The 21,142-nt window shown below is 39.2% G+C and overlaps 1 protein-coding gene across 1 annotated transcript in view; it reads right to left on the bottom strand.

The window, feature by feature from the left end:
• The window catches only part of COL12A1 (collagen type XII alpha 1 chain), a 134,461-nt gene that overhangs the window by 90,301 nt on the left and 23,018 nt on the right, over positions 1 to 21,142 (bottom strand). Inside the window, exons 12-20 of the mRNA XM_084826903.1 lie at positions 11,434 to 11,703; positions 11,012 to 11,278; positions 9,236 to 9,428; positions 8,316 to 8,437; positions 5,144 to 5,293; positions 4,944 to 5,063; positions 3,955 to 4,119; positions 3,663 to 3,809; positions 417 to 559 (exon numbers count right to left, since the gene is read on the bottom strand). Of these exons, the coding sequence (XP_084683029.1) occupies positions 417 to 559; positions 3,663 to 3,809; positions 3,955 to 4,119; positions 4,944 to 5,063; positions 5,144 to 5,293; positions 8,316 to 8,437; positions 9,236 to 9,428; positions 11,012 to 11,278; positions 11,434 to 11,703 (1,577 nt within the window). The remainder of the gene's footprint in view (positions 1 to 416; positions 560 to 3,662; positions 3,810 to 3,954; positions 4,120 to 4,943; positions 5,064 to 5,143; positions 5,294 to 8,315; positions 8,438 to 9,235; positions 9,429 to 11,011; positions 11,279 to 11,433; positions 11,704 to 21,142) is intronic.

Below are 21,142 nucleotides of genomic sequence, written 5' to 3' on the forward strand. Positions count from 1 at the left end.
CCCGCATTACTGCCGGGGTGCATTTGTCCCCACTTGTTGATGGAGGGTTAAACAATCACACACAGCTAAATGTATATAGAATGCACTGTATAACCCAGCTGAGTTTTCTGTATCCAAGTGTCTAAGGGCTGATTCACACACACACACACACACACACACACACATTTATTACTTGATATGTCTCAGTCAGATATGTGACTTGTTTCTGTTGAATAATTCAGTTGTGTTTGAGCTGATACGGGAGTTCCATCTGTTGATTAATCTGAAAGAGCTGATTTATGCATTGGATTTAACTCCTGAACTACAGTCAATGGGTGATGAACATACTTTTATGAACTGGTTCCAAAACTTATAAAACTCAGCTATACAAAATAAACACAAAAATAAAAACATAAAATAGAGCTTCCAACCCTGACCTCCTGAGGTGTGCCTCCAGTGGCGGAATAATATTCAACCTTGTATCTATCAACACTCTCAGAAGGTGGAGTCCAAGACACTCTGAAGGAACCAGGAGTTACTTCGGAAGTAACTAGATTGGTGGGTGGTAGGGCCAAATCTCCTATCATGTGAGAACATGCAAAAGGAAGGCAATGTTAGAAAGTCTTAATCAGATTTATCAAAGACAGAAATGCAGTACAATAATTTATGTCAACCATTTTTTATTTTTAATTGCTGTAGGAAGACCCTCATTCCTATAATGTATTTATTGTTTTTATACAGGTACTGAAACTATGTACCTATTGAACTGAAATGTATATGATGCACAGATAAGAGCTCTATAGGAGATCCATCCATAGGAACTATGGATGGAGGACCGTAACATTGTTCAGGAGGCAGCCAGCAACTAAATCCATCCCAAAGATAAATAATAAATTTGCCCATATCGTGTTAACATGCCAAAAGTGTTCATGAGTATCCATTCAAAGCCTGCCATGGAAGACCTTTTTTTTTTCCTGAGGACCTTTCTCATGTTATTTTGTGGTGTAGTAGCCAATGCATTCAGTTGGATATATCTTCCCCTTTCTCCCTCGCTTTTCGCTTCCCTTCTTTCCTCAGCTACTTGTAAAGCCTCATCAGACAGCCACTTTGCTTTCTTGCATTTCTTTTTCTTTGGGATGGATTTAGCTGCCGGCTGCCTCCTGAACAATGTTACAGACCTCCATCCATAGTTCCTCAGGCACTCTGTCTATCAGGTCTAATCCCATAAATCTATTTGTCACCTCCACTGTATATTCATAAGGGATATGATTTAGGTCATACCTGAATGGTTTAGTGGTATGCAGATTTCCAGAGAATAGCAAAGAGAGACAAGAAGGCCTTCTTAAATGAACAATGCAAAGAAATCAAGGAAAACAATAGAATGGGAAAGACTAGAGATCTTTTCAAGAAAATCAGAGATATCAAGGGAAAGTTTTGTGCAAAGACGAGCATGATAAAGGACAAAGAAGGCAGGGACCTAACAGAAGCAGGTGAGATTAAGAAGAGGTGGAAAGAATACACAGAAGAACTATACAGGAAAGATCCCTGATAGCCATGATAGTACGGTCACTGAACTTGAGCCGGACATCCTCGAGAGTGAAGTCAAGTGGGCCTTAGGAAGCATTATTAACAACAAAGCTAGTGGAGATGACAGTATTCCAGCTGAGCTATTTAAAATCCTAAAAGATGATGCTGTTAAAGTGCTGCACTCAATATGCCAACAAATTTGGAACACTCAACAGTGGCCACAAGACTGGAAAAGGTCAGTTTACATTCCAATTCCAAAGAAGGGCAATGCCAAAGAATGTTCAAACTACCGTATAATTGCGCTCATTTCACATGCCAGCAAGGTTATGCTCAAAATCCTGCAAGCTAGGCTTCAGCAGTATGTGAACCGAGAACTACTGGAAGTACAAGCTGGGTTTCGAAGAGGCAGAGGAACTAGAGATCAAATCGCCAACATTCGCTGGATCATGGAGAAAGCAAGAGAATTCCAGAAAAACGTCTATTTCTGCTTCATTGACTACGCTAAAGCCTTTGATTGTGTGCATCACAACAAACTATGGCAAATTTTTAAAGTGATGGGAGTACCAGACCACCTTACTTGTCCCCTGAGAAACCGTACGAGGGTCAAGAAGCAACAGTAAGAACCGGACATGGAACAACCGATTGGGTCAAAATTGGGAACGGAGTACGATGAGGTTGTATATTGTCACCCTGCTTATTTAATTTATATGCAGAGTACATCATGAGAAACGCCGGGTTGGATGAATCACAGGTTGGAATTATGATTGCTGGGAGAATTATCAACAACCTCAGATACGTGGACAATACCACCCTAATGGCAGAAAGCGAAGAGGATCTAAAGAGCCTCTTGTTGAGGGTGAAAGTGGAGAGTGCAAAAGCTGGTTTGAAACTCAACATTAAACAAACTAAGATCATGGCATCTGGCCCCTTCACTTCCTGGCATATAGAAGGCGAAGAAATGGAAGCAGTGACAGATTTTATTTTCTTGGGCTCCAAGATCACCGCAGATGGTGACTGTAGCCATGAAATTAAAAGACGCTTGCTCCTTGGGAGGAAAGCTATGGCAAACCTAGACAGCATAGTAAGAAGCAGAGACATCACCTTGCCGACAAAGGTCCGCATAATCAAAGCTATGGTTTTCCCAGTAGTAACGTATGGCTGTGAGAGCTGGACTATAAGGAAGGCTGAGTGCCGAAGAATTGATGCTTTCGAACTGTGGTGCTGGAGAAGACTCTTACAAGTCCCTTGGACTGCAAGGAGGTCAAATCAGTCAATCCTAAAGGAAATCAACCCTGAGTGCTCATTGGAAGGACAGATACTGAAGCTGATGCTCATATATTTTGGCCACCTAATGCGAAGAGAAAACTCCCTGGAAAAGACCCTGATGCTGGGAAAGATTGAAGGCAAAAGGAGAAGGGGACGGCAGAGGATGAGATGGCTAGATAGCATCACTGATGCAATGAATATGAACTTGAGCACACTCTGGGAGAGAGCGGAGGACAGGAAGGCCTGGCGTGCTATGGTCCATGGGGTCACGAAGAGTCAGACACGACTTAACAACTGAACAATAACAACAGCCAATGCAGCATAGCTCCTTACTGCATTGCAAAGACAACATCAGGAACTTTGGAAACGTTGTGGGGGTTCATCTATACTACGAGTGGTTCTCATGCCAGTATATATCTCTTACCAGAAAGTGGGGTAGTATTTGTATGTGGGGATGCAGGATTGGTACTTCCCACATAGCCCAAAGCTTCTGATACTACCTGAGAGGTGCAGACAGGAGCTGGGCTGCAACAGATAAGTGAGAAACTTCCCTACATGGCATTATTGTTCCAAGATCTTATAAAATCCAAGATGCATTCTTTCTCCAGGCAGGGGATGTGCATATGTGCATGCGTGCGTGTGTGCACGTGCACACATACACGCATCCACATGCTGGATGCCTTGGAAAACAGTTTGTGAAAAGGCTGCCTTGCTAGTTTATTTCTAACAGAAAAAGGAAACGACCCAGATGTCCTGCACAACTGTATTCATACGTAGCAGCTGTGAAATTTCCAAGCAAGTAATTTAATAAAAATAAGCAGATAGTATATTAAGGGTAAATTTATAAAAAGGCTGGAAATTTAAAAAAAAAACTTAAATGGGAAACATACCTGGACCTTTTACACTATTGCACAAATTTATAGTGAGGTCATCAACAATAGTAACAAGAAGGGTGAAGTCTGCAACATTATAAACATGAGTCTCATCTGGGTCTGATGCAACCTGCTTCAGTTCATTTTCATCAGCATTTTTGATACCTTAAAAAGATCATGAAATAAAACACGTTTTTTTAAATAACCTAAGGGTATTTGTTAGACTATTTTATAATTCATATAAGGGGGAATGAGAGATTTGGTCTTTCAACTCATTTCTATATTTATTGCCACTCCACATGATACTCACCAACAGCATAAAGCTCCACTCCCATCTCCCTCAGTTTCTGTGATGGAGAAATAATGTCATCCTGTGATTTGCCATCAGTAATGAGGACCCCAATTTTGCGAGCTCCAGGCCTCATACCAACTTCTGCTTTAAAGTTGTTTCTTAGGATGAAATTCAAGGCCATTCCTGAAATAACACACACACACACACACGCATTCATGGGGAGGGGGGAGGGGGGGAGAGATGTATTATTTATTAGCCATTTTCTAGCCTAGAAGGTAGGCCTTCCAAAAGTAGCATAGCAATATTCATAGGATGCAGTTTTGCCCTACCTAGGCACTTCTTTCTAGGTTACCAACCATGGTGGAAACCTTCCACCATTTCTTTTCACAAGATGGAACAGGAATTTCCATTCCCCTGTGGGACTACAGGCCAAAGTACAGATTACATGAGAGATCTGAGTTGACTTTTTGTTTTTTTGTTTTTTTACGGAAATGCAGCAGGAGATCTGCCAATTTCTTCTGAGCAGCAGCAAGGGAGAGTCCTTAACATCCTTCTCCATGTGATTTTCCCAATCAAAATGACACCCACAAGCTGTTATTTATCTCATAGTAAACATTAGTTAAAAATACTGGTACCTATGGCTGATTAGGAGGACAGAAAAAGCAAGACTAGTCGCTCACCAGTTCTGTCTTCCTCCACATTCTGAACTGTTCCTTATCAATGTAATTCATACCTTTCGTGTATCTTACTTACAATGGCTTTCCCCTCTCATCCTTCCATCAGTGAAGGATGCATGCATTCCCATAGAGAATCCTTCTAACAATAAGGTCTACAACAACATTTGTCATCTTATCTACTATGTACTAGCTGCACACCTATTATAGGATATATGCAAACTGCTTTGCCTACCATATAAAGGACAGTATAATGACTTTCTGGACCATATAATATTGCAAGTCATTTTTTTCTAGTGTAGCTTATGTGGAAATCAGGAGCAAAATGCCTACCTGTTAAGGTGTTGCCTCCTTTATATGGCAAATTGGCCACAGCATCCAATAAACTCTGTCTGGTTTTATGTGCATTGAGATGCCATTCTGTTCTGGGGTCTCCACTATATTGTGCAAGGGCTGGGGGGGGGAATATAATTTAGTTACAAAATGTCTTGAAACAACAACACCCAAAATAATCCAGTATCTTCATGACTTACCAATTTGTACTTTGTCAGGACCAATATCAAATACTTCAACAATGCGAGCAATGAAGTTTCGGACTGTTCTAAAGTTTGGCCGACCAATGCTCCATGAGCCATCCACCAGTAACACAATATCTGCTTCTGCTCTGGTTATACATTCCAGGCCTGTCACAGCAATCAGAATAAAAATGTGTTAGTCGCACCAACCTAACACCTGTTTTCTCCTGTCTTCTTCTACACTCTCCATGATACAGGCTTTAACTGTCTGACGTTCTTCTCTATACATTGCAACTTTAACATCATTATGAGCATTCCATAGTCCCACTTGTAACGTGAAAGGATTTCCAAGGTCACAGATATTCATTTAGAAAATGTGATTGTGATGTATGTGCACATATGCACTGCCTTTGTTTCATAAGCTAACAAAATTAGTCATAATGCTCCTTCTGTAATGGCTTCACCTAGCTTGGACCTAAGTAGAGTAGTAGAGAACTTTATAGCAAAATTAATAAACAAATAAGTAAACTTAAATTAGCTGGACAATGAATATTTAATTATTGTATATCTTCCAACAGTTAAAAATCAAGATACTTAAGCACTAAGAAAATACTCTGATGATGAGTGTTTAGTATCTTGAGAAATCAATACATATGCTGCATACATGGAGATAAATGACATCATTAAATTTATACTGGAATACGGTCAATTAATGCAGATGGTGCAGAAATTTGCACAATTTAAATTGCAAGAGAAAGAGCATGACATAAATAAGACAGAAACACAGAGAAACACACAAAAGAACTGGAAGTGATGAAAACAAACATTTATACAGAGATTTAAGTGTTTCAGAAAGAAAGCACACAGTGTTGGGGACCTTCCATCTATGGGATAAAAATAAGAATCATGTCACTTTCCACATGCTGAAAATCATAGTGAGTTTATGCAAAGCAGAAAGACACAAGTGTTTAAATGATCCTTTCATCAGCCATTTGAATGTAAAAAATGTACTCTTCCTCCTTATTCCTCTGGAGATCATGTTACCAGCTGCAAAACTTTCTGGCTTCATGCCATCATAGCTTCTGGTCTTTACATGGAAGAAATCTCATTGAGTAAAGTCAGGCAGATTCATCAGAGTTGAAATAAAGAGTGATCTCATCTATGTTCCACATAACTGATCCAATACTGTAGATTCATGAATAGAACTACTCCAGGTACCTGAGGATTTAAAAGCATGATCCTCTTCTGCATAGAAAATATAATACTCATCTTTAATCAATACAATTATAAATCATGAAGTAGGGTAAACTTTATATTAAAGTTCATGCACTTACCATTACTGGCTGGGATCTCATGTGTGAAAGGAAACTATTTTCCCATGCTCACCAAGGGGTGTTGTTCACCAATTCCCTTTAACCTATAACATCCCTCCCCCAAGTTACCTCACGTCCCTCCCCCAAGTCACACCACATGCCTCAACCCTCAGAAGTGGCTGGCAGTGGGGGAAGCAAGAGTCTACAGTAGGATGGGGCCCAGAAAATCCCTGATGTGCATGCAGAACAATGCACATGGTCCTTTGGACCTTGGCCTTAATTTGAAAGGTTTCACATATGGAATAATCACTGCCATAAACTCTTTTGGATTTTTAAAAATTTCTCCCACCTGAAAATCCTGGCAGATAGTTTTAAATGTTTTTAAATATAGACAGACAGTACATTCACACAGTGTAGCATATGGGTTTTTTTCCACAATTTTTCCATAAAGGCTGCCATTTTACCTCATTGCTTTAAAAAAAATAATAATAATAACTTGGGTTGCAGGACATAATGCTGTAGGAACAAATGGAGATTGCAATAATATAAACATGAGGCATGATCCAGCCAAAATTAAGCACTTTTAAAGTCCCATTTATTTCAATGGGAGAGAGATAAGCGCATATGCAACTTAGAATCTCTTAGGACTTAGAAAAATTACTTTAGAATCATTGGAACTTACTTTTAGCCAGATTATTTCCACATCAGCAGAAGGAATCCTTCCATTATTAGGAGGGAACCCAATGCAACCCAGCATAAATAATATATTTGGTGGTATTATTTTCTACAGGTATCAGTTAACTACTGTTTCCCATTTCACTCACAGCATGCTGCCACATATTATGTAACACATGTCAGCATTTCAGCTACAGCAGTGAATGTTCATGTATGTTTTACCAGAAGTAAATTACACTGTGTCCAGCGGGGCTTACTCCCTAGTGAATGGAATTAGGATTACTGCCTCAAGAATTCAACTGTAGATACAGGCACAGATCCAAAAAACTACACAACTAGTTCCAGCTGACCATGTTTGTTTGGGATTTCTCAAACACCCACACACACACACACCATATATGGCGACCCTTTTAAAATTCAGGGGATATTCAAAAGCAATTTTTAATTTGTCATGGGACTCTACCATTCAAAGGAAAAAAAGTCAAACATTCCACTGGGTATGCCCAAGCCCTTGGGTACATCAAAAGTAGCTGCTTGGATCTTGGCCATTTCCTCTCCTAAATGCACCCTGGGAAACAGTTCTTCAGTTCTAGTAAGCACAGGTATATGGTAAAATGTTTGCAGTTGCACCAAGATTTAAACTTTAATATAATTGTCTTTAAAAGAACTGTATATTTCAAACTCCTTGCTGGAGGGACATAGACTATTTTCTAGCTTCTGTAGAAAAGCACAGTGCTGGTGGCATATAAACTCTTTATGGACTCCATATACTGCAGCATGTGCTGTGGAAATCATTTGGAATACAGCTGCCCAGAAGGATTTCTCTCTTCATGGATTTGACAATGTACAAGTAATTCGTAACTATTAACTCATAGTTGATGTATAAATAACTCATGGCTTGTAAATATCAGGTGAAATTGGCCAATAATTAATTAATTAAAAGTCTTCCTCAAAAAGGTAGAACCTTTTTATAAAGGTGGATACAAACTGGGGAGGGAGGGGGGAATGGGAATCTTTAAAAGTGATCATCAGACTAAGGAGTGGTCTTCATGAAAAGCAGACCATTTATTGTACAGTGATTCATGCAAGTAAATAACTGTATCAATTAATTGTGCTGAAACAGTTTCTTTTACCAATTTTGTAAAACATACACCAGCTAAGAAATATACTTGATCAATGCTCCTCATTAAAGCTATATTTACCTGTAGATAAAAATGGCACCACAGTAGCATCAGAAAGGGTAGTCATTTCTTCTCCAATCAATGGCGCACTTTCACCCCCTTCAAACATTCCAAAAACATTGACTTTATAGGAAGTGCCTGCCCTGCACAATTAAAATGCATACATAAATCAAATTAGGCTGTGAGCAGATGGTTCATTTTGTCATCTATATAGATTATTTACTCCATTTTCATCCTGCATTGCCTTGAAGGAGCTCAGGGCAGCATCCATGGTTTCTCTCTCATCTATCTATTTTATCCACACAACATCCCTGTGAGGTAGGTAAGGCTGTGATTGGCCAAGAGGCACCCAGAGAGCTTTGGAGTTAAGTGCGGATTTGAACCCTGGGCTTCCTGGTTCTAGTCAAGACACTTACTACTCCGTTTCTCCCTTACATGGATTTTTAAGACTAAATAACTCATGTACTCAGCTTCTCTATTATGAATAGAAGATCATTATTGGGGAAGGGCACTGCTTATTACAACTGAATAATATTTTATTCAAGTTCTTCAACTAAATATGCAAATGATCCATCAAAATGTTAAGGACTCCTAAGACCTTTTTTATTGACCTTTTGATTTCTAACCTACCTTTCAGCCCACCTAGATCATCAAACCAGCTAATAACATAAACCATCGCATCAACTAGCAAAGGTGAAGCAGAAGATTTTTATAGACCTTCTAGAGGGTCCTATAAATTTATTTCATTTCAAATATTTCTTTTCTGTCTTTAGTATCTAAGGTGGCTAATGAAATAGATTTAAAACAATAAAAATAGAATTGTATCATTAGTGTGATATGCCTCTCTGGGATGGGATTTCAGTTGTACAGGTGCTTAGGTTTGTCTGAATAGTGCCTAAAGAAAAAATACTGAAATGGAAGAAAGCTATGATCAGCAATACCTGAGCTCCTCCAATACAACTGTGTTGTCATATGGCCCAACTATTAATTCTCCAAGGCGTCTGTTTTCTCCACGTGGATGGAAAGTTACTTTGTAACCCCTCACTTCCCCAGGGGCTGGCTCCCAGGTTACTCGGAAGCTTGACATCGTAGAATCAGATGTCTTCAGATTTCTGGGAGATTTAAATGGGGAGGCTGCAACAGAGAAGCAACACCCAAGAAATAAAACATTTGCTATATTCAACAGATAAACATATACATACATACATACATACATGTATATATATATAGTGTGTGTGTGTGCGCACGCCTGGAAACTGAGAACACTTCATGTAACTGATGAAGTTGGCTCTCTAACTGAAAAAAGTTTATGCCACCTGCTCATCTCTAAGGCATCACAAATTATTTGTTCTCACTTTTGAAACAATTCAAAATACATCCACTAGTCATAGCTATGGCAAGATAAAAAAGAACAGCTAAGCAGTAAAGCATCAAGACCCAAGTCATTTAGAACACCTTAAATCTGGTCAGCACCAATTTTGCACAAGAAGTGCAGCCAATGCAGATTTAAGAGCACTGGGATAATATGCTACTGGTTCAGGAAACAATATGTTCCCTCCCTAGCCAACTTTTGTTTCTGGTTTGAATGCTATCCCATGTGCAGTTTGTTGTTTTTAGCTCAAAAGGCTGCAGTCTAATCTCAAAAAGCAAAAGCCAAGGATTTTGGTAGGGGATGAAACAGACACATTCTTGCCTTTTAAACTCTTCAAACAGAAAGTGCTTTCAGGATGCCAAGACTATATTTAGTATCTTAAGAAGAGAATGTGAGCCCACATCATAGATTGCTGATAACAAAATGTAATTATAACATCCTATCGAACCACTGTTCTTGCATCAGGCTTACTCTATCAGCACTTCTTATGACCATTCATAATTGGAGCCTCTGAAAGAACAGCATCAAACCTAATTTACTATTCTAACAAGAGTGCTTGTGCTAAACGTGCAACAACTGCTTAATTTCTAAGATCAGAGCTGTGAGGGTTCAAGTCATTGTTGAAGCTGTACCCTCTAATCAGAGTGAAATACTTTCCCCTAAACCCCAGATGTGTGCTAAGGGCTGGTTAGCAGAGGAATGTATTAATAAAGGACTTTGTTCTTTATTAATAATTTACACATGTTCCTTGGCTGAGCCTTGGAACTGAGAACATTTGCTGAGATGAAGTGCTGCTGAATTCTGGCTCAGGTTAAGCCTTGAGCTCCACTAAAATCCCACATAAAACAGTGGCAAATCCAAGAACCTAACTTCTAATTGCCACAGGGGCAGCAGTTTGCACTTACTATTGGCCCTGTAAGTCGATGCTAAGTGATATGTGCAGGAAGCAGAACTTTACAAAGAGGTACAAAGCTGCATGGGAATTTGTGCCAGAAGGATCCTATATCAATTCCTTGTTTGTTCTGTGTGATCTGTGCCAATTTTGCTAATCCCCCATCTGTCTTTCGGATTAAGCGAGGATTAGCACAGAGATCAGCACAGCCCTTGTGTGGCTTGCAGGTGACAGGTGGCTTACACCACATCTGACAAGGTTGGAGAAGTGCCACCTCAGGCAGCAGATAGGGGGCATATTTAAGAGCAGCTGAAATAATAAATAAGACACGGTTCAAAAGAAACACATTGATGATAAAATATTACAGTCTCTTAAACTAGCTATTGACTTTGGCATATTGTAAACCTACATTTTTTAAAAACCTACAGTCATCCAGTGTAGAACAATATGTACCTGTTGTTCCTTCACCCTGTCTGTGTTTTCCTTCACCAGTTTTATACATTGGAATGACAGAGATGTCATAAGTGGTCAGAGGCTGAAGACGTTTCAATACCGTTGTGGTGGAGGTAGGTGGCACTTTTGTGACCATTTGTCTTCCTCCCCTCCGGGGTCGGTAAACTACACGATAGCTGACAACTTTTCCAGGTGCAGGTTGCCAAGTAACTCTCATTGTGGTTTCTTTCTCATCATCCACTCTCACAGACCTGGAACTTGGTGACACTTTTCAATGTAAAATAAAGCGGAAGCAAACATACTGAGGAGGTTTTAAAGCATAATTTATCATAAAATATGCACCCAGAACTTGTTTCCCTCCCACAGAGTAATTTTTAAAAAATGTGGGTCCCGTCTTACCAATAATTCTGTATTTTATCTACCTTCAGTTGTAGCTTGTCCCTCTAGAGGAGATCCTTCTCCAGTTCTGTAAGAAGCCAAGACTGAAATTTTATATTTAGTCTCAGGCTGAAGGTTTTCCAGTACAGCATTTATTACATTTCCAGGAACTGTTTGCTCTCCAGACTGATCATCATAAAGTGATTTCCATACAATTCTGTAATGATCAACGGATCCTGGAGCTGCAGTCCAAGACAGTCCAACAGTAGTATCAGTTATGTCTCTAGTAATCAAGTCATGAGGAGAGCCACGTTCTGCAAGAAAGGGAGAAAAATGCGTGTTGCAGATTAAGATGCAGCCAATAAATACTGTGGTAAAACAGGAACAGGCAATGTAAATGGCCATGAAATAAAATCAAACACAACAAAATCAATGTATATAAAATATATTTATTATTTTAGAAGACAAATTCTAGAGAATCAAGAATTTGATTCTTTCAGGTAAGAATCAACAATTTTATTCTTGCCTAAAAACCAAGAGAATACCTTTGCATACACTGAATGTACATACATAATATAGCATAGCCCTATATTGTTCCAAAGTCAATTTTAACTGATTTCCTAAAACTGATCTCAAAAGGGCTTTGCTGAAGACACAGGGGTGTAAAATCTAGTGACTGTTACAGATACTCCAACACCAGCTGGCTGCTCTAGAGTAAGTAATATGAAGCCTGTAGATGTTCTTGTTTAAACTGAGAAGATATTTGAACAAGGACCTCGGAACCAAAATACATTGTCATTGTACTTCTCATTACAATGTATTTTTGTTTCCCATTCTCTGTATAAGTTTCTAGCATGCATATTTAAACCATTATAAATTAGCCCTGGTTGCACAAACAGAGATTTAAATATGAAACTTTATAGTAAGGTCATATGTGTTATATACTCACAAGGGGTATACCCAACTTCACAAGCAATATTCAATATCACTTTGCCCTAATAAAGCTGGAAGTTCAAGATTTTTCCTGATTTACACCCTGAAAATCTCATTGAAACCACTGAGTTAAATAGAGGTTTAGGCCTGAAATTGAACCCCAGGAGAACAATTTTCCTGGAAGACTGAAAGGGGCTGGAAGTAACTTACACACCAGATTTTTTTTCATTCTTCAGTAAAACTTCTGCTCTCAAAATGTGGCTTTTTCATTCAAATAAAGAATAGAAATGCAATCCAAATGGGAAAAAGTATGGAAAATTGTCTTAATAGAATGTGCACATGTTTCATAATAAAAGGCTTTTCTTTCTATATTTTAATATAATATAAACACACAGGCCACTTTACATTGGCTACTTTACTTCAAGCCTCTGCCACAGCATGACTTCAGTCTTAAAGTATCTTCAGATATAGTGAATTCTCAACTATTAACTCTGGAAGACTAGAGCTAAATGTATGTACGGGAAACACTGCAAAAATAATTGTATGTTTGAAAGTTATCAACTAAACTAGGATATGTACTAAATAGCAGAGGAAAGTAATTTATTTGCAATAAAGTATAATACATGTCAATTACTAAAAAAAAAATGTGAATTGTGGAGACCAAAGATATTCTGCAGTATTAAATGTATTATGTTTTTGTTGAATAAAATAGCACTTTGGGTTTCCAAGCAAGCCACAAAGACTAAGTGGAAAATGCTGGCCTCGTATTGCTGGGAAATTCTAACAAGACATTTTTCCTACTAAATGTGACTTTCATATATACTCCTCCATATGTCAGATAATGTATTATGAATCACACACTGCATAGCACCCTGATCCCAAATATATTTTACATAGAAATGGTTCCCTTAACATTCCCTTAATATACTGAGAGACGGAGGTTTTGACTTTAGCGTGCAAGAGCAAATTAACAAGAGGATGTATATATACATTTATTAGTGTGTGTTTTCTTCACAAGAATTCTTAGAAACAGGCAAAAAGGGTTATTTCTAAGAAATACAGGCCAAATATTCCCATCCTTGCCATTAGAGCTCCAAGGAAATGTGAGATGTTCTATAGGACTGAGTAAACGTTGTCCTAGAATTTGGTCCAGAATGAGACAGCCCAGCTTACAGACATATGCCAGCCACTGGAAGCATATTACACAGATTTTGAAACAGTTTTGGCTTTCAGTTACTTTCCCATATGTGCACATGATCAAGTGAGTCTCTGTTCTAAATGCTCTACCCTTCAGATGTAAGGTGGACAAGTATGAGGAGCACGGCCATTCCCTGCCTGCTCTTCAGAACAGCTGTTCCCATCTGGCATCCACCAGATGTGTTGGACTGCAACTCCCATCATACTCAGCCAGCATGATGGGAGTTGTAGTGCAACACATCTGAGGGCAACAGGTTGGGGGAGGCTGCTTTAGAATTTTACACACATAGGCTTATGAATTTTCAGCAACATGGCAAAAAGCTTTTCTTCTTCAGAGGACTTTTCTTCTTCAGAGGACTGGTCCAAATGGCTGACATTACATTTATCTGTTTTGACACTGGCGCTGCTGCTTTGACATCTTTGGTGTTTGATGTTTTATAGTTGATGTTTTGTTTAATTGTGTTGCTGATGTTCTGTTTTTATTTATTTTTTATTGCAAATTGCCTTGACAGCCTATTTTGGCCAGAACGTCAGCAAGTACATCTGAAAAAAATAGATGAATAAATAAAAAGAATTCATGGGTGTTATCAACATTATAAGCAATTCCTTTGTCTGCAATGTAACCAAAATGGCCAAGGCATTCTATTTGTGTTGAGTGAAGGTGTCCAGTCTCTCCAGAAGCAACTGAGACTCCATCATCCATGTCCTGGAAATCATTAGTGCTTCATTTCTGCCAGAGCATAATGCACACTACGAAATGGAAACCATTTGGGGCACTTTATAAAGGCCTAACTCCATCTAGATGTTAATGTTTCCAAAATTCTATTTCTATGTCCACTGTTTCCATCATACTGAGCCACACACAATAACTTCATTTAAGTAGTTTTCCTATACTTCCTGGCTCTCATCTTATTGCTAGAAGAATCATGGTTGCTCCTAAAACATAGGGCTGTGAACAACTTTAGCTACAAATATTCACTAGTACTAAATCCCTCTTGAGAACTCTTGAGGCGCACAACCATAGATTTCCTTCATAGTTTCAGCAGAAGTTCTATAAGCTCAACATTTTATTCAGCTAATTTCCAAGGACTGTTTAACAAATTAATTCTGAAGTATTGTGCTGTAACTGCAAGCTAACCACAACAAATATCCCCAATAAACCCATTAACCTACTAATCATCTTAGATCTGGAATAAATAATGCATATTGTGCCAACTTACAATTTCCCATAAGAAAGGCTAAATCACAGCCAATAATTACCTGTCCGCTCCGGGAGAGAGCGGAGGACAGGAAGGCCTGGCGTGCTATGGTCCATGGGGTCATGAAGAGTCGGACATGACTTAACGACTGAACAACAATTATTAGGAGCATGACAGCCACTGACTTATTAAATATTCACAGGGTTTTGGCCATTCCTGTGTATCAACCCCATCACCTTTGGCAAAGTATAGCATCTTTGAAAATTTCAACTTACTTTTTCAGAGGGTGGGGGTGGGAATAAATCTGGAGGCAGTATCTCTGGAAGACTCAGAAACTCCAGAAAGTTAAGAGAAAGTCCCCAGCAGATCAACCAACAGGGCTGCTTCTGTTCCCTGCACAGCTCCACGTCTCTTTATCTATTATCTATTTTTCATTTTGGTTTAGTATTACATTTATATCCCACCTTTTCCCCTCTTCCAGAAATTTCACACACTTTGGGGGGAAGGTTCTGCAATTTATGAAAAGCAAGTTGTACATTCTGCAGAACTCTATCAATCTGAAACAGAACCGGATTTTCCAGTGATGGCTATCCCTAACTTAAAGTCACCCAGTGAACATCATGGCCAAGTGGGGACTAGAACCCGAATCTCCTGAGTCCAAGTCCAACATTCTAACCAATACACCACACTGCTCTTTACTTTGCACTTTGTACATAGTGCTTTGTCACACTGTCCCTTACAGCTCCACCTAGCTCACTCTTTTCTTTCTTTCAGGGTGAAGCACACCTGAGAATAAGCCCAATTAAATACACTGGGACTTGCTTCAGAAAAAAACATGCATACAATTACACTTTTAATCTCTTTAACCCTGCTACACCACCACAACCCTCAACTATGGTAAAACACAGATAAAGTCTTGGAATGGATTAAGCAAATAACTAACTGCATATCCATATGTGTAATGTAGCTCTCTTTACACTATCCTCATAGTGAACCTACTTAAATCACAAATGCTATGGTCAAGGTAACCCTTTGACATAACTAAAACAAAGCAAGAAAAAATTGTTTGCCTGGCACTGCTCACTGTTGTCCTCAGCCTAGGAACATGGATGTCAAAACAGAGAAGGGGAGGACAATATCCACAAAAAGCTAAGAGGAAAGAATGGAGCATTACACCACTGATTCCCAGCACTGACAAATGAACTGAAGGACTGAGGCAGATCAGTGCTCTGCCTCATGGTCTAATGAAGGCACATGCTGGTAAGGTGCCAGAGAGGATGTTGTGCCTTCCCTGGCAAAAATATGTGCATCTCAATGCAAGTGGAGGCTATCTATAATGGAGTCCTATGGAATTAAGACAGAAAGGGAAGAAGCTGGTGTAGTACCTGCATTTCTTCATTATTTTTATGCTAGCGGTCAAGGTAATTCATGCTACTTGGAGATGCCTCCCCTATGCAAAGCTTAAGATCCACTTATATTACAACAGAACCTTTAGCTATATTAAGAGTGCAATCACGGCGGCTATTTTTCTAGGGGCTGGATCACACTGGATATTGTCCCGATGAACATCACACATACAAGCCCCACCATCCACACTGCATTTGCATCTAGTCTGTGCTGCTCCCTCACCTCTACGGTCCTGCACTGCTTGAGGGTAGATGGTGACAACAGTGGGACCAGAGGAGCATGCACAGCCTGCACATGTGTTAGAACAGTCTTGGTGTAGGATTCTCCCAGGGCACATAATTCCTGCTCTCTTTTTTTAAGGCTTGCTTAGGGCTAGGTATGAACAGATTGTGTAAAACCTGTTCCATCTGTATTTCATGAATTGTCAGTGCCTTTCGTTCCATCATCCACCCAAATCCCCCAAAATGCGCATTTTCACTCTTTGACCTATGCGGGGGAATACACATTTTTGGCTGTTTTTTTTTTAAATTTTGCGTGCTTTTCCACAACAAAATTTGCGCAAACTTCAGGAAAGTTAGAACCCCAGTCCACAAGTCTGTGGAATCCGCCTGAAAGGGGGAAAGCCAGTCCTCTGCGGAATCCGCAGGTCAGATTCATGAAAATCCAAACTGATTTGGTTCCATTGTGGACTTCTCCAACATCCCTACTTAGGGCACATGTACAGCCACAGTTCTCACTGACAATATCAACAGAACTACAGAATTACCAGATTTAAAACACAATCCTATATACATCTATTCAGAAATATGTCTCGTCCACTGAGTTTAATGAGACTTATTCCCAGGTAAGAATGTACAGGAATGCAGCCTTAGGATGGTGCATAGAGATCATAAAAAGTGACTAGAATAGCAGCTAAAGGTTTAACCCATTAGAGCAAATACAACACTGGCATGAAATGAAAACAACTCCTTTATTACATAATATTCCAGCAGTTATGCAATATTCTAGAAGCATTTAGAAGAAGCCAGTTACAGTTTTCATGTGGAGTAAATCACTTCCTGTATGGTGATTTGTTTTTTCCTAGAAATATGGCATTCCCACAGAATGGACAAGTGACACGATTGTTTAACAATTGGCAAATGTCTCCTGAAAATGTCAGTATCAAAAAACTAAGAATGTATAATTTTAAATAATGCATGAGACAGCACTAAATCTCCTAGGCAGACACAGAGCCTCTTTGTATGGTGCAAGCACTTTGCAACTCAAAACATGTGCGTAACGTTCCTATGTTATGCTAAAAACTTCATTGTAAGGAAATGTCACTGGCACTGGTACTGACTCAAACTGTAGGAGGACCTCTATCTCTAAAATATTTCTAAGTTAACTATGGGCACATCAGGAAAGTCCTAACTAGAGAGAAGACACAATATTTAATTTGCTGCTTCAAAACACCACTGTACAATTGAAAAGAAACTATTTATTACTATCTATTATTTACTGGGAAAGGCTAGGAGTTTAGAGTTATGAATAGTTATAACTTTTTTGCTTAACTGTCTCAGCTAGAAATGAACCATGAGGTAAAAGTGTACCTCACTAGGCCTCTGACCTCTGCAAAGGTAACAATGTATGGGGCTTGACTGCTAACAAAAGCCTTGGTTACAGTTGCCAAGGAGGGACACACCTTTGGCCCTTAGCTGCAAAGAAAGTGAGTTCCAAAATAGACAGTGACTAGCAGTTCTTTCCATTTTTACTCTAGAGTAGGTGCCAGGAACCTGATTTGGATCTCAAAAGCTCCCCTACCTACCATGCTAGGGTCCTGATCTTGACTGGGGAGCCCTGCACCTACACTATAATTTTTTTTTAAAGGCAGAGCTACTAGACACACATTTAAAGTGATGTCTGTTTTGGCCCAGAATGTTACTGGTATTTATACTGATTTATACTGAATTAGAAGGGGCTGGCACAAGACATTTTGCTGCCTGAGGCAGAGCAGCAAATGCTATCCTGCACCCACCAAAGTCAAGGAAAATAGTGCCCAAAGTTAGCTGAGCTATTTTGGTACATGTGACAGAAAATTCCATAAGCATCTTTCCCCCTCCATGGCAGTAGAAATACAATAACAAGTTATATAACTAACAATTTGCTGCCCATTTATGACACCCAAAATTTGCTGCCTGAGGCAACTGCCTCACTCTGCCTCATGGTAGGGCCAGCCCTATAGCTGATTGCTGTGAGGGGGCAAGGGGGGGGTCACTCTAAAAGAACTTCTATTGGTTCTTTGGTCCTGTGAGGTGGCCACATGTTATTGGCCAAAAGGTGTGGCCAGCTGAAAATAAATACACCAGCCACAGAACTGTCAGGGGTCAGTCAGTTGGATCTGGGACCCCAGGCAGGTCAAATTTGGCCTACAGACCTGAGGTTATGCACCCCTGATTTACATAGTAGGATGATTCTTCTTCCTTGAGAAAAGAGAGGAAGGTATTATCCAATTATAAGAGGGCAATGGAAGAATTCTCCTACATATATACATACATGTAGATGTTAGATGCTATTGGGTTAAATCCAGACATCCGCCCACTCCCTTCTGTAGGCAGATATCTGGCTCCAACCCTGTATCTTTAGTCTTCTGAGTTTTGTAACTGTCATTAATAAAAGTTATTTAGACCACACCATCTCCTATAATAAACTGGCTTGCAACAAGTCAGCTTTTACCTACAAAGATTACAGTTCATTAGTTGCACAGTCATAGTGAATTACTGAACTGTAATCTAAATTCAGAATCTGATTCAGTTATTTACAAAGCAATGATCAAATTACAGTTTTTCCTGCTGAATTGCTCTGAATAGCAAATGGTAAACAAGCTCTGCTTTGATCAGTTCTTCTCAGGCCTTTATAAACAGCATATTTGTAATGTCACGGGAGCAATTCTAAAATATTCTTATTTCCAGGCAGAGGACAGTTGTCAGGTTTGAAGGAATGAATATGTAGATTACAGCTAATAACACCTGCACTGTCTGCCAGATCTAGAAGTAAATTTATCTTTCTCTCAAAACTGCAAAAGCCAAAAAAACACCAAGTCCTATATTCAGTTCAAATTAATCTATTTAGCAGATAGTACACAGCATGTTCCTGTCATTTGACATTATACCTCAAGGCAAACAAGCAAGCTCTTGCCAGATCTGCTCTTACCACCTCCTCTCCATGGGAAAAAGAGATTAGAAAAACAGTAGCTCATAGAAACATTTGATTGTTAGCCATTGATGGGGTTTCCACTCATTACAATGGCTGTGTTTACCATTATGCCTTATTTCTAGTGTATGACCCATGGGTTTGGCTCGGACTGTGTAAAAAATAAAACACCAAATGGAAAACCCCAAGGGGGGTTGTGGCTTAGGGAGGAGAACAATGTGGTGAAATATCCAATTTTTCTTTTAAGCTGACTGTGCCATAATGTGCAACTGATCCAGCACCACCAAAAGTAATGAAAACCAGGAGCTGGCCAGAAGAAAATCAAGGTAGCATTTATTGGAGGGCATCTGTTATCAAAGAAAATCCTGTGTTTTACTAACTGAGTCTTAGTACTGGTTAATCATAGGTGAGTATAAAATAAAATGTGTTCCACTGATGGACCACTGGCCAATTTGTGGTAGACCACCTACTGACTGCTGGTTGCTGGGGTTCTTACAAAGAATTTTGGATGCCGTAGACTTTCATCTGATTTCCAACAAGGCATTTCTTAAGTTTTTAAGCAAGAATGCACATTCAGGATCACTGAACACAGTTATACCTTAATTGTTAAGCAATCCCAAGTATGAATTCTTGCTTTATAAAAGTAAAATGCATAAGTGAACTATGGGGCTTCTATTTAAAAAGTAAACCATGCAAGACTGAAGCTGCCCACTGATAGGTTAAATTATCCCTCCAGCTTTTAGCAGCTTCTAACTCCCAAATTATTAGTAGCAGCTTGTCCTGGATTTTGGGAAATAGTTGATTTTGCTTTATTGGGCTTGCTGGGAAGACTATTGGAAAAATGCTAACCCACCTCTCTTAAAACAATATAAGATTTCTTATTATAAAATGCAAATGCTAAATACTAATAATGATAGTTAAGAATTTGAAAATGTACATAACTTAAGAAGCATTGTATTAAATTGTTTAAAGAGACAACAAAACAGAGACACAAGCAAGTTCACAATGAATTCTAGGAAACTGGCATAAAGGTAATGGTCAAAATGACCTGATGGTATCCAAAGAGAAAATGCTGATTTAAAGGCCTATCACTTGGGCCGAAAGTTTATTTGAGTAATGAACAGGTGCGAGACTGTATTATTCCTTTTATGTATGTTCATAAGCCTTTTATGTATGTTCTAAATTTTTAAAAATGTTTCATAATTCAGACTATTCTATGATTCTATGACAATTAAGACAGTGAGTGAGCCCTAATTTATGGGACAGTAGATAATATTGGTTATGAGGTAATTTCTACACAAAAAAGGTATAAATATGTGCTGATTTTAGAATGCAAGAGCTTCTTCTTAGAAGCTCTCCAGGCCTGTGTACCTGTCAGCTAAATAGCCTGTTCGGTATTGAATAGGGAACTTGGTACTTAAAATGAGATCTAAAAGTTCATCTTCTGAAAAGAGACATCACTCCTACAAGGCTATGCCCTCCACCATTTGTCATAAAGCCAGAGTACCAGGGACACTATTTTAGGTTTCCGTAGAGCAGGGCAAAGTGATTTCAGTGCGGAAGAGTTTAAGATTCATAGCTAGGAAGGTATGTAACTAACCTCACTCCCCAAACCCTACACATTATGTTAAAAGCATTATTCCATTTAATGTGACTGGATTTTTAAACAAAAATAGCCAGAGTGGAGGGGGGGGTGGATCAGGATTGGGACAGGGGTCCCTGCCATTTTCCTGACAAAATCACCCCATCCCAAGCTGCTATTTGCATTGGAAAATGGTTAGACTCCACATTCCTGCCTGCTATGATCATGTTGCCTTCAGCCCCCAGC

This window comes from Heloderma suspectum, chromosome 1 (genome assembly GCF_057233095.1).
Source record: "Heloderma suspectum isolate Gila_16-S chromosome 1, 16-S_ref, whole genome shotgun sequence".
Taxonomy (NCBI): Eukaryota; Metazoa; Chordata; class Lepidosauria; order Squamata; family Helodermatidae; genus Heloderma; species Heloderma suspectum.